This window comes from Mytilus trossulus, chromosome 9 (genome assembly GCF_036588685.1).
Source record: "Mytilus trossulus isolate FHL-02 chromosome 9, PNRI_Mtr1.1.1.hap1, whole genome shotgun sequence".
Lineage (NCBI taxonomy): Eukaryota > Metazoa > Mollusca > Bivalvia > Mytilida > Mytilidae > Mytilus > Mytilus trossulus.
In genome coordinates this window covers 59224498-59239721 of record NC_086381.1, presented here as the reverse complement: position 1 = coordinate 59239721, position 15224 = coordinate 59224498, and the positions used below count along the sequence as shown (strand labels likewise).

At 32.2% G+C, this 15224-nt stretch overlaps 1 protein-coding gene across 1 annotated transcript; it reads left to right on the top strand.

Annotated features, from left to right (window-relative positions):
* The first annotated feature begins 866 nt into the window (after nucleotides 1-866).
* On the top strand, nucleotides 867-1262 carry LOC134684804 (uncharacterized). The gene has a single exon (XM_063544115.1). It carries the CDS (start codon nucleotides 867-869, stop codon nucleotides 1260-1262), a length of 396 nt encoding a protein of 131 aa, XP_063400185.1.
* Nucleotides 1263-15224: the final 13962 nt, after the last annotated feature.

Sequence of the window (15224 nt, the reverse complement as noted above, 5' to 3'; positions counted from 1 at the left end):
AACAGAGGGCAAGTTACAAAGTTATTCAAGAAATTCGATGAGATTGAAAAGAATTCGGACTTAGACAAAGACGATGTGAAACTAATTTCGGATGCAGTTGAACAGAAACAGAGGACTATCGTGGATTTGAATGAAAAGATACTGAATTTAACGTCGGAGGAGGATGTAGAAGAGGAAATTCAAGAGTCTGATGAGTATATGTTTAATTTAGAGTCCAAGCTTCGCAAAATTAGAAAAATATATTCTGATTCTATTTCTCAAAATGCCGCATCAACGTCTCTAGATCCAAATGCAAATAGTTTTACGCCATCTTACCCCACACATTCATCACTTACCAATGCTAATGTTATACGCAGCAATCAAACTGAAATTAATGTACAGCCAACCCATTCTGATAACTTCCGCTCCATGCAAAATACCCATAGTGACTTGCAGTCTACAAATAATGTGTACAATCAAGGCTTTTCTTCGGTGTCAAATAGCAGTCAAAACCACAGATTACCTAAACTAGATTTACCGCACTTTGATGGGGAAATTTTAAAATGGCAAACCTTTTGGGATTCCTATGAATCAAGTATTCATTTCAACAGTACTTTGACTGAGATATTGAAGAAAACATTAGGTAGATCTTACGTTACCATGGATACACTTCAAACAATTCTGACAGAAATAGAAGCCATCATCAATGATAGACCATTGACCTACGTATCACCGGATATTGGGGACGAGGAGCCATTAACTCCGTCACACTTGCTGTACGGAAGAAGAATAACTTTAACGCCGTATCCACAACTAAATATTGAATACATTGCCGTGAATAGTGGAAACAAGAACTGCATAAACATTTAAATAAACAGTCGCGTTTAATGGAGCATTTTTGGAACCGGTGGAAATCCGAGTATATAACGACCCTAAGAGAGTTTCATCGCCAAACAGGAAACAATTTACAAACTATTCAAGTTGGAGATGTAGTGCAAGTCCAAGATGATAAATTACCGAAAAAACGATGGAACATTGCCGTTGTTGATGAATTGATCACCGGAAACGATGGTTTTACACGAGCAGCTATAATACGAACTAGTGCAGGACGTACTTCGCTTCCTATAGTAAAACTGTACCCGCTCGAAATCCGAACAAACATTAACAATTTAGATGACAAAAATGATGATACTTCAACAGAGAGATTGACAAGAGTTCTACCAAAACGAGAGGCATCTGTCCGAGCACGAGAGAACATCAAGGAATGGACTACCCAAAGGTGATAGACTTCGTTAAAAGTGAAAAATTAATAAGTGAATTATTTGAATTTGTTTAAGAAAGACAATTAACTATTTAATTTTCAGTAGTATCTATTCGATTGACATTAAAAGTAATTAATAATTTCATATTTTTACTTTTGCCGGCCCCGAGAATGTCGGGAATTTAGCGCGAATATTACATGTTAACGTTGCTACTTGACTTATGTATATTATGACGTTACTTATAGCAATGGCTAGACGTTAGAATAAACACGATCTATACACAACGCATTTCATCTACTTTACACAACAGGGGGTATTTTTTTTTCTCTTTTTGTTATGTTATTGCTATCGCGGAAAAGTTGTTATTTATTTTACCATTTTACTTGAATCGAATGAAAAATTCAGAAAGATTGTCTTTCGAAAAGCAATACGTTTTATTAAAAGATAATCAGGATAAAATTATATACCATCCCTACCGACCCTTTCGTGAGTTACGTTAATGTTATTCAATTATTCAATCGAATATAAGATTATTTTATTAGTTAGTCATTTGATAGAGTAAAATATATACATAAATTTTAAAAGTTACGAACTGACAAGAAGACGTATATAAATACATGTAGGTGACAGTATGAATTCCTATTCAGTGTGTATCGTTCTGAATATGCATGAACTATTTGCCACTGGACGTTAAGCAATTAAACTATTCAGTTTGACTCAATAAGATTTTTAAAATCTTACACACGAATATGTTAAATCTGGATTTATTTTATGAAAGTCTACATTAAAATTCATCTGACCTATATGATAATGTTTCTTTATTATAGCGATTAATCAACAAAACTTCACGTTATTTGTTTCTAAAATTAAATTGCGGGTCTACAATTACGGTTTCTTTTACATCTATCATCGGTTGAACTTTAGAAAATAAATTTCCAAATTGGCAACAAAAAACTATCAGACGAATAAAATTTTGAAGTAAATCATATATTGCATGTTTATCAAGGAAAATAATGACCTTACACAGGTCATTATTTTATGCCTTGGAGCATATACCATTGAAACATGGTATCGTTCGGGTTGATTCTGAAAAAGAATGACCTGACGTTCTGAAAGAAAATAACTCCATAAAGGTATATAAGATTTCAGTAGCACACAAAGTATATACATATAGTGCAATGTTGTAGCATATAGTGAAATCGGAAAATCTTAAGAAAAAGGTGAAATGATATTTCTCTTAACAATGCATTATAGACATCAATCCGCGCAAAAGACATAAAACCAGCCCATAAACCACCAATAGGTCTACAACTGAGCAAGAAAACGTATATACTTTATGAGATATCTTATGTTATCAATAATATATCTCATATATTTTTATTATATATCTGATATAGAAACTTTTATGAATATCTAATGAACTATCTAAGATACTTTATAAACTTTATAAGATATATGATAAAAAATATATGATATCAATAAGCTTTCTAAGCTATCTTATAAACTTTCTAGATATCTTATAAACTTTATAAGATACTTTATAAGATATTTTTAAACTATATAAGATATCTTATAAAGTTAATTAGATGTTTTGAAGTTAGAATAAAATAGTGAAATGGCTTGCATGCCGAAAGATGACCAAAAAGGTCGGATCATGTGGCACTAGTCAAATTTTTGTTTAATCACGTATGAGTTCATTGAGATGTTAGGAATACGCTTAAAGACAGTAATCCAACACTCAATTTCTTATGTGTTAGATTACTCTAGATTTACAATAGTTTATATATTCAAATCATAATTAGACAAACGTGTATTTTTAAGCAATGCAAGAGACTTGGTATGACTGGTGAGACTTGATGAATTGTGGGTATCAGCATCTATTACTTACAGGAAATGTGTTGGATTAGAAATATCTTCAATTTGCGTCTGAAATCCAAAGCACACACAGTATGAGACTTTTAAAAAGCTGTGCACTTCTTCGCGCTATCATTATCTTAGGTGATATATGTGCACGTTGGTTTAGTATTAAAACTGTGGTATTTTTAGATATTGATTTATATAAAATGGGTGTCTTAAACTTGGAATATCAACTTGGGTTTATGTAAAAATTAAGATGAACTTTTCTGAAATTTCAAATTAACTGGCTGTTCAGTGTTTAGTTGTCAACGTGTTTTTGTTGAATGTGATTTCCTCTATGTTTTCAGCTGGTGATTGACTTCCGATTTTGATCTCATGTCTATATTTTATAATGTTTTTGGATATATATAAATGCTTAAGTATGTTGATTAAGAGAAACATGATTTTGAGTGATGAAGACAATAACCATCAAAACCAATAAGTATGATTGTAAACAGCAATACATATTGAGTTTCAGTGAACATGATGGTGTTATACTTTAGGTGTTTGCGTTATACACCAATGAATGATTTGAAAATTCGGTTCACTTTACATGAATAGACACGACTCTGGAGGTGTGCCTAGACTGGATGAAGTTTAACAATTCAGATAATGCGTTTTGGTAAATATTGTACAGGAACACTGTTTAGCAAAACAATTCATGCATATTTGAGATTAAAAATGCAAGTTAACACATATCAATAATTGATATTTCAATATTGAATTTAAGTATGCAATATATTCAAAGTAAAATGAGCATGTCTCAATGACAGTTGATCGGAACTGAAATCAACATACTTTATTTACCGAATTTGATGCCTTATCCTGAGACTAGAAATTCTGTTTCATTTAAGACTAAGGCAGTAACATTAAGACTTCCGATGTTTCTACGCTTATAACTACTATTTCTAAAACTCAATTAAGATCGACTTCACAATCTCATCTCAACAGGTTATAATAATTCTTTTTTTGTGAAGAACCACAATGAAACTACCTGAAAATATACTTATGATGATATTTTCAAAATGCTGGACTTTTTTACCGACAATATATTTGTTGAGTTTGGAGATTTGATATTTCAACAGTGGACAGTCGGTATTCCATTGGGTACTAATTATGCACCCTACTTTTCGATTTATTTATGTATTCGTATGAGGCAGACTTCATTCAGATACTTCTAACAGTTAAAAAAGAGAAGACACATTTCAACATTCTCTAATTTTACTTTTAGATATATTGATGATATCTCTTTATACTTAATAACCCATATTTCGGCCAATACTTGCATCTCATATATCCCAGTGAACTTGAAATTAATTAAGAATATTACTAATACTAGAAAGACTGTTTCATACCTTGATTTTTTTTTCCTCAATATTGACACAGATGGATGAATTCACAGCAGAATTAATGACAAACGGGACGATTTGAACTTCCCAATTATCAGTTTCCAATTTCTTAGCAGTAACATATCCTCTGCCCGATCGTATGGTCTTAAAATATTTCAGTTAAGTGTACTCCTTACGCTTGAACCATTGTGGTAACGTCAGCCTATTCATTTACAGTGAGTGTTTTTGTATATAGAATCAACACTTCCTAAATATGCCGCTGAAATTGACTCACCAGATTATTCTCAGTTTCTTCTTTTATTTGTCTTATTTTATGAAGTTTGAATTTGGTAATTTACAGTTTTCTGTTCACTAATGCAATTAATTTTGAATGGTACCCCTCATTTTTGTAATTTCTTTTCGCCTTTACTAGGATTAGAACTCTTTCTTGAAATCTTTAATATGTGACAGATATCAATCTATCGACGAAACCTCTCAATTACCAATAATGACTATTTTATATATATATAAATGAGCATTTGGTATACATTGGTACAACGGACACACAGGGCTTGTACCTTTCTATATACATATAAGTCAGTAGTATAGTATAAGTTGGTAGCCGCGAGGTTAGTTATAAAATCAATAAGTTTAAGATAGGGATTTTACGGGTAAAGATCGAATCCCTGTATTCTCTCTATTGTCCCAACTCTTAAAAAAGAGGGACTAAAGATACCAGAGGGACAGTCGAACTCATAGATTGCAAAACAAACTGACAATGTTATCGCTAAAAATAAAAAAAGACAAACAGATAAATAATAGTACAGAAGACACAACATTGAAAACTAACGACTCAGCAACAAGAACCCCACCAAAAACTGGGTGTGATCCCAGTTTATCCGGAAGGGTTGGCAGATACTGCTCCACATGTGTTATTTATTTTTTCTTCTAATTTTGCATGTTATTAGGTCTTTCCACTTTTCTGTGGAAAGACCTATTGTTTTTCTTTTGATTATTTTTTTTTTCTTCCGCCTAATTTTGTTCTTGCGATAAACATTTGTTTCGCAATATGTCGCTTAGATATTTTGTATATGATATCGAACAGTTTATGCGCTTTTGAAATTTACCCTGCGTAAACGAATACCTTTCTTTGTAGGAGTAATCTCCCCAAACACTGTTTTCCTTGTTATCACATCTCCTTCGCAACCGTTAAAGATTATGACAAATTTATTTTACAAAATTGCTCGTTATATCCTTCGCATGATTTGTCCTATTTTGACCGAAGCGATATGACCGCTCCATATGAGAGTTATTCCCCCTTATGCATCTGATATAAGTGATATGAATTTCTATCTTATAAACCATAAGTGATAGAGACCTGAGATCTTTTGATTTGAGGTCCTTGGTCCCAAAAAATGAAAATTAGGTCAAGTTCAAAGGTCAAGGTCATATTCTAATATTTGAATTTGGCTTATTTTCACTTATATCCAAAGACTGTATAAGATATCAACAAATTATTTTTACTAAATTGTTAGTTGCGACATGTCGTAAGATGTAAATTTTGATAGCAAGCGTACGTTGAATGTAAAAGGGAGTTTTATCCCCTCTTGTATTTAAAAATACGTGTTTGGTGATATAACTCATTAACTAAATATAATTAAGACCTATGATCTTTTGATTTGAGGTCCTTGGTTTATGACCTTGAAATTGATCTCAAGGTCATAGCTTAATGTGACGTTCTAGATTTTGACCTTTGTTTTTATTCTATATGTATACATGATAAAGATATACAACTTTTAGAAAAAGGTATCAAACCATTTAACCTTGAAAATAAACATCCGGAAGTGACTTTTTGTAAACCGGAAGTAGCTATTTTTTGTACTTTATTAATATAAAAGTATATAGAACCAGATATTTTTGGAATCAGTGTCAAGTAAATATTCAAATATAATCGGAAGTAACATTTTTCAAACCGGAAGTAACAAATTATCTCCCTTATTTAAAAAAAATGTATGGAAACAATATATTTTTGGAATCAGCTTACTAGAAGCTATCATTTGACGATTGAAATGACATTTTAATCTTAGTTTCACAACTTTTCATATCAAAATACATTGTTTTGATGGAAAGACCTTCAATTGTTCTCTGAACAATTGGTTTTTAATTGTGGATATTTTTGTGATATTAGCAAGTTTTACCGTTTATTTTTTGGATTATGTTTGGCTAATTCACATGTTTGAAACAAAATGATTACATTTTATTAGTCATTTTTTTGTTTTATGAATACAGTATGGTTTCATATGCTGTTTGCAATCAAATTCCTTTGCAAGAAAATCTTGATGTGCCTAGAGTGCCAGAAATTTCAGTAACATACTGACAAGTATTATATATACTTTATATATGCCTTTTGATAGGGTTGCCTAAGCCACGTTCCTCAATTCTGTTTTCAATTTTATTAAAATTAAATTCTTTAAATGTCTTAATTTGCAAAACAGATAATATTCAGATGCCTGATAGTATGGAGATCTTTGTGTGCAGACGTGTTGTTTTATATTTAAAATTGAGAATGGAAATGGGGAATGTGTCAAAGAGGCAACAACCCGACCAAATAAAAAAACAACAGCAGAAGGTCACCAACAGGTCTTCAATGTAACGAGAAATTCCCGCACCCGGAGGCGTCCTTCAGCTGGCCCCTAAACAAATATATACTAGTTCAGTGATAATGAACGCCATACTAATTTCCAAATTGTACACAAGAAACTAAAATTTAAATAATACAAGACTAACAAAGGCCAGAGGCTCCTGACTTGGGACAGGCGCAAAAATGCGGCGGGGTTAAACATGTTTGTGAGATCTCAACCCTCCCCCTATACCTCTAACCAATGTAGAAAAGTAAAAGCATAACAATACGCACATTAAAATTCAGTTCAAGAGAAGTCCGAGTCTTAATCAGAAGATGTTACCAAAGAAAATAAACAAAATGACAATAACACATAAATAACAACAGACTACTAGCAGTTAACTGACATGCCAGCTCCAGACTTCAATTAAACTGGCTGAAAGATTATGATTTCATCATATGAACATCAGGCACAATCCTTCACGTTAGGGGTTTAGTATCATACCATCATAACATATATGAGAAGAACATAACCCGTGTCATGCCAACAACTGTTTTTAGAATTAATGTGTTTAGTTCCGACGCAAAGTCCTTATCAGTGACTCATTATTAACGCCAAAATATGCAATCTTTAATGACTTGACAACATTATCGTAATTATATCCCTTCTTTATAAGTCTTTTCAAAGGTTTTGCAAGTTTATGAGGTGAATACTGACACCTTTGTGCTTTATAAAGAATATTTCCATAAAAAATTGGATGTGAAATACCTGAACGTATAAGAAGTCTGCATGTTGAGCTATATTTACGAATGATGTCTTTATACCGATGATATAATTTAGTAAATGTTTTGACTAGTTTGTGATATCGAAAAACCTGGTGTAATAATTTTTCAGTAATACATAAATTTCTCTCGTTAAAATCTAAAATATTGTTACATACACGAGCAAATCGTACAAGTTGAGATATATAAACACCGTAAGATGGTGACAAGGGAACGTCACCATCTAAAAACGGATAATTAACGATAGGAAATGAAAAATCATCCCTTTTATCATAAATTTTAGTATTCAGCTTTCCGTTAGTGATATAGATATCAAGATCGATGAAAGGACAGTGGTCATTGTTAGTATTAGCTTTATTTCAAGTAAGTTCAGCAGGATAAATTTCATTAATATACATACTGAAGTCGTCATTATTGAGAGCCAAAAATATCATCCAAATATCTAAAAGTATAATTAAATTTGTTTATCAGATGTTGTTTTGATGGGTCTTTGCTTATTTTTGTCATAAATTGTAACTCATAACAATACAAAAAGAGGTCCGCAATAAGTGGTGCACAGTTAGTCCCCATTGGAATTCCGATAATCTGACGATATACGGAATCCCCAAAGCGAACAAAAATGTTATCTAGTAAAAATTCAAGGGCATATATAGTATCAAAGCATGTCCAATTAACATATTTTTTTTGTTTATTGCTACTAAAAAATGACCTAAAAGAGTTTGAACATATATATTCACATTCTGATTTTTTGAATGCCCATTTAGTTAGGTGTGTGATTTTTTTCTTAATGAGAATGTGAGGCAATGTGGTATACAGGGTAGAAAAATCAAAACTTTGAACAGATTCAAAATCACCAATATAAGCATGCAATTTATCAAGTACTTCCAACGAGTTCTTGACACTCCAAAAGTAATTTATTCCACTATTTTTGAAGGCCTTATTTGAACAATTTATTATAGGTTTGTAATTGTACCAAGTGTGCTGGTAAGAATAATAGACAATGTAGCAGTTGAACAATGGTTTGAAGACGAAATAAATCTATATTTGTATTGCTTAAACCATTTAAATGTGATATCAATTTTTTAAAAGCATCGTTGGACACGATTACATGGTTATTTCATCTCACTGACATTGATAAGGGATTTTCATCGGAGTTTAGTAGTTTTGTGATTTTACTTTTACAATCTCTTCTAATTAAGAATAAGCTTTAATTTTAGAGAGAAAAAAATCATGAAAACATTAGTTTGAGTTGTAGATACAATAGATAAGCGTTGAGTCATGATTTCTTTTTTCAAGAATGAAAGCTTATCTATTGTAAAATTGAGAATGGAAATGGGGAATGTTTCAAAGAGGCAACAACCCGACCAAATAAAAAAACACAACAGCAGAAGGTCACCAACAGGTCTTCAATGTAACGAGAAATTCCCGCACCCGGAAGCGTCCTTCAGCTGGCCCCTAAACAAATATATACTAGTTCAGGGATAATGAACGCCATACTAATTTCCAAATTGTACACAATAAACTAAAATTAGAATAAAACAAGACTAATAAAGTCCAGAGGCTTCTGACTTGGGACAGGCGACAGCGGGGTTAAACATGTTTGTGAGATCTCAACCCTTCCTCTATACCTCTAACCAATGTAGAAAAGTAAACGCATGACAATACATACATTAAAATTCAGTTTAAGAGAAGTCCGAGTCTGATGTCAGAAGATGTAACCAAAGAAAATAAACAAATTGACAATAATACATAAATAACAACAGCCTACTAGCAGTTAACTGATATGCCAGCTCCAGACTTCAATTAAACTGACTGAAAGATTATGATTTCATAATATGAAAATCAGGCACAATCCTTCCCGTTAGGGGGTTAGTATCCTACCATCATAACATATATGGAAAGAACATAACCCGTCTCATGCCAACAACTATTTTTAGAATAAATGTGTTTAGTTCCTTAGCAGACCTTATCAGTGACTCAATATTAACGCCAAAATATGCATCTATATCACAGAAACTTCTCCATCAAAGGTATAAGTAGAAAAGATTAAAAATTAACCCAGTAAATGTTATGGACGCCGATAAAAATTGGTTTATCCATACGATGTGGATTTCTCGTTGTCAATTTCTAGATGTATGTCGAAATATGAGTCCGAATGAACTAGATCTGTTGTATTCTTTATATCTAGTTCGATGGGATAGATGCGTTCAACATTGTCACCAAATTTTGAATTGTTTAGTGAATAAACGTTATCTATATAGCGGAAGGTCGAGTTGAAGGATACTGTTAACTTCTTATCTTTCTTCCTCAGAAGTTCCTGTATGAAGTCAGCCTGATAATAATAAAAAATAGTCAGCCAGGAGAGGGGCACAATTGGTCCCCATTGGAATGCCGACAGTCTGTTGAAAAAACACTTACTCCGATCCGAACGAAATAAATATGTTGTCATTAAAAAATCAGCATCTTGGTAATATCAGTTTCAGAGAATTTTTTGTTTGAATCGGAGTGATCCTTTACAAAGTAGGATTTATACCACTCTAAGACATGATACTTGTATCTACGTTGGCCATTCTTTAAATGAAACAAATCAATATCAACTCTTTCAATTTGTCTTTTAGTTTATAATGTGGAAGACTTGTTTTAAGTGTAGGAATTGGCAGTTTCACAATATGTTTTAAACCCGTCTTTGATTGCTGATAACATATATGTTAATAATTTAGAGAGAACTTTCGTGGAGCACTTGGAGACCCAGAAATATACCGTAGTTTGTTAGGACACTTATGTAGTTTAGGTATCCAATACAGTGATGGAAGATCAAGTTTTACATCTTTGGTTGAAATTCCAAAGGAACAACAAACAGATCTTTGATTATCCAGGTTTTTGTTTTAGTTTTAGTGTCTTGAAAGTATATGTTGCGTTCCAAAGTGAAATTTCAACGCTTATTCGTTTATCAAGGAGTTAATGTAATGAGTTTTACACATACAAACGAGACAATAACATATTTGTCATGGAGGTAGGATAAGTGTTTTTCAAACTTTGGGTCTTTAAAGATTGGCACTGATAGACCAATGCAATTTCTTAATTCTGATTTGCATCAACAACCTCATCGCCCTAGTATATTTGGAAAGAGTATCTATGTCTTCCTCCTTAGTCCATTGCCTAGCATAATCCTCAACTGCATCCATCAAAACTTGAAAGATGTATTTCCAACTGATGGGTTTAGGCTCACGATATTTTGGACTTTTCGATAACACATTTCGCAGCGGAGTCTTATTAACAATGTTGATGTCACTGGTAATAACGTGGCCAGCCGATTTATATGTGAATTGGGAAGTATCCCATCTTTGATTGCTGATAAAATATATGTTAATAATTTTAAAAGAGGTTTCGTGGGGCACTTGGAAGACCAAGCAATATACCGTTTTTTGTAAAAATGTAAACAGTCATTAATAGCGGTAACCCTCTCACTTTGCTGACAGTCTCGTCAAATTGCGTTATATTTACATTGATGCGTTAACTAAGCAGACTCAATAAATAAAATAGTCAAAATATTGGTACAGCAGTCATCATCGTATAAAAATTTTAAAAGGGACAATTAACCGAACACAAAAACATCTATCTACAAGCACAATCATTGATTTCTGTGTCTGACGGCAGAATCATTTTACACGTCACATAGATTTGTCGTTCAATGTACATACAAACAATTTTAAAAATTTACATAGGCAATGTTAGCATACAGAGTTAAAAAATCAAAAGTATGTAAGAATAAATTTCAGAAATAAAAAGAGATTTAAAATAGTCCAAAATTTATATATAGAATTTATATTAAATTGTCTTTAAAAGTTTGTATTCCTTACTGTCTGAACTTAGTGTTACACGGTGTGTGTTTGATTCGAACGCGTCAACGTCCAGTTTCATCTGTATCAGGGTTATACAGGGTATAATTCCACTATGCAATTGAATCATTTTGATATTTGTGGTTTAACGTTTTTTGTAATTCATAGTGGAAATCAAACTGACAGGATCTTCTGGATCTTTTGGATCTTTTGGATACAGTGTTTGTAAACAAGGCCATGTTGATGCCCAAAAATGCAGCATGACCATATGTTTTATTGTTGCAAAAGATAGTGCTACATTTGTATTTTCACGAAAGATATATGAAAGATTTTAATTTTGAAAGGTAAATTAGGTACAAATTTAATTCCAGACATTGATTAGCAATAACGGTAGATTTTTTACTGAATTTACCCCTATAAACATTATATATCATTTGAATTTTGCATATCTTCGTTCAGTGTACCGTAAATTATTAGACACCATCACCATGTGGGATGCTTCCGTTTGAATTTACATAACGATAGACATATACGTACTATAAGATTTAAAGATGATTATACTGTAACCTTCTGGTGACCCATTCTAAACCAACAATCGTAGAATAAACTGAGAAGGACTAAGAGATTACTGACAGAAAGGCTTATAGATCGACGAAAATAAAATGTCCCTATGCTCTGATTGCGGGGCATAAAAACTCCAGATAGATACCAAAACATATATTCTTCTAATTTTCACTTCTTCTTACTACATTTGTAGAACACTTTAAGATTTACCTGAATTATTTAAACCGTTTTTTTAAGTGATTATTTTCGTAAGATTAAATACTTCGCAGTAGTGTCTTGTCATGTCTTTGTTTGTACTTGTTTGTTTACTTTTTGGACTTGAAAGTTTGTCCCTAATAATTTATTAACTGTGCATTTACATTCAGATATCGCAGATCAAATTTATTCGTTCAAAGTGTATTAATTTGCATTTTTGTTATTGAGTTAAGCCTGCCAATTGATATTTTATCGTGTGTTTTTCTATGTTGTGATGTTATGCTGTAGTTTCGGAAAAAAGGGAGAAGGTTTGGTACCATTTAAACGTTTAATCCTGCTGCAAATGTTTACACCTGTCCTAGGTCACAGGAGTCTGATGTACAGTTGTTGTCGTTTGTTTATATAGTTTATACGTGTGTCTCGTTTCTCGGTTTTTTATATATATATTAGACCGTTGGTTTTCCCGTTTGAATGGTTTTACACTTGTAATTTTGGGGTCGTTTATAGCTTGTAGCCAAGGCTGCGTGTTGAAGACCGTATATTGACCTATGATTGATTACATTTTTAAATTGTTATTTGGACGGAGAGTTGTCTCATTTGCACTCACACCACATCTGTTTATATCTATATGGTAAGCGTATTACTTGAGTATTGATGCCACACATTGTTGTCAATAAAAATAAATTCTATACGACTGTTTTTCAAGTGAGGAGTTTGGTCAGACATAAAAACAAGATTTAATCCACCATTTTCTAAATAATGAAATGCCTGTCCCCAGTCAGAAATATGAGATTTATTTTCTATTCATTCGATGTGTTTGAGCTTTTGAGTTTTGATTTGATCTTCTTTGGTGTTCGGTATTTGTGTTATTTTACTTTTTTCTTTATCGATTTGAATCTAAATGATTAGCGACACGTGTGCAATAAACCCGCCTCACGAAACCATGGATCTGAATAATTCTCGATGGTGTTTAAAATCAAATTACATTTTTAAAATATGCTCAAAATATTACAAATCAGGCCATTGGTTTTCTCAATTAAATTGTTTCATATTTTACATGTCGAGACCTATAAAAACTGAATGTACGTTACGGATATTGTAACATTGTTGAAAGTTCAACTGTTGTCTATAATGCCTTACATCCTTTCATTCGAACTTTTGTAGAAATGTGTCGCATTAACAATCATACAACATCTCCTTATTCTTAAAAGAACCGACAAATAACTGCTTCTATTTATTTATGTACATGTATTACTGAAAAATTATTCCACCCTTGTTTTCGATTTCACAAATCATCGGTACAGGACATCATTCGAAAATGTAACTCAACATGCAGACATCATATTCGTCTAGGTATTTCACATCCATTCTTTTATGGTAATATTGTTTACAAAGCATACACATGTTTAGCATTAACCTCAAAGGCTAACAACACCACTAAACAGATATATCTAGAAGGGATATAGTTACGATACTGTTGTAGGTCATTGATTAAAGATTGCATATTTTGGCTTTAATATTGATTCACCTATAGGGTTTAAACACATTTATTATTAAACCAGTTGTTGACATGAAAAGGGTTTATAGGTTCTTTTGATATATGATGATATACTGAACCCCTTACGGAAGGAATTGTGCTTGATTATGATGACGACATAACAATCATTGTAATTGAGGTCTATTGCTGGTATGTCAGTAGCTGCTGGTAGTCCTTTGTTAATTTGTGTAATATAATTGTCATTTTGATTAATATCTTTTGTTCTTATTCTGACATCAACAGAGATTTATTGTGAGTATAGTTGTGTGATTGCTTTTTTTTCTACATAAGTTACAGGTATATAAGTGGGTTGATATTTCAAAAAACATGTTAAACCCCGCTGCAATTTTGCTCCTGTCACAAGTCAGCAGCCGCTGGCATTTGTTAATCTTGTATGATTTTTAATTCTAGTTTCTTGTGTATAAACCGGAGTTTGATATGACGTTCGTTATCACTGAACTAGTTAACATATTTGTTTAGGGGCCAGATGAAGGACTCCTCCTGGTGCTGGGGGTTTCTCTCTGTATTGAAGACCCATTAGTTTAATTGTGATCGATCCAGCCAAAACAACGAAATAAAGAACAACAAAATATGATAATATTATTTTTTTTTGCGCCAATGAGCAGAATTATTCATCCATAGAATATATATAACGACAACCACATACACTTCTACGTACAAGTTTTCTGAAAAAATAACATGATAAATATTATTCTGGATATACATGTAGTAATAAATATACCATAAGATCATATGATTAAATTGAAGTTAAATGCTAGGTCAAATCAATCAAACTGAAATTTACTAGAAATTTGCGATAATCAATTTTATATATTTTGAGCAGAATCTGCTTACTCGTAAGTAACATCATATATCGTTCCGTTTTATGTTTATCAGTTTTCTACTGCGTTTTGTATCCTGTTCCTTGTCTTTTGCTGTTTTGAGAAACAATATGTTTGGATTACATTAATTTCCTTTTGACTCATCTTTACTTTTCACAGATTCCAAATGCAACGGCTCGTGAAATTTAGGACACTAAGGGATTTTTTTTGGGGAAATGTTAATTATCCTTTCAATAAATTATTAATACATGTTATAATTGTAATGACAGCGATTCACAGAACGTCGCAACTGGTTGTATCAGAAAAAGGGGTGAACAAAATATTCCTTTTAACTTGATAGTTGAAGGTAATTAATTATACATATCATTGCATTTAAGGT

Excerpts from the sequence above, each read along its gene's own strand:
- LOC134684804 (XM_063544115.1), top strand. The coding sequence starts at position 867 with ATGGAGCATTTTTGGAACCGGTGGAAATCCGAGTATATAACGACCCTA.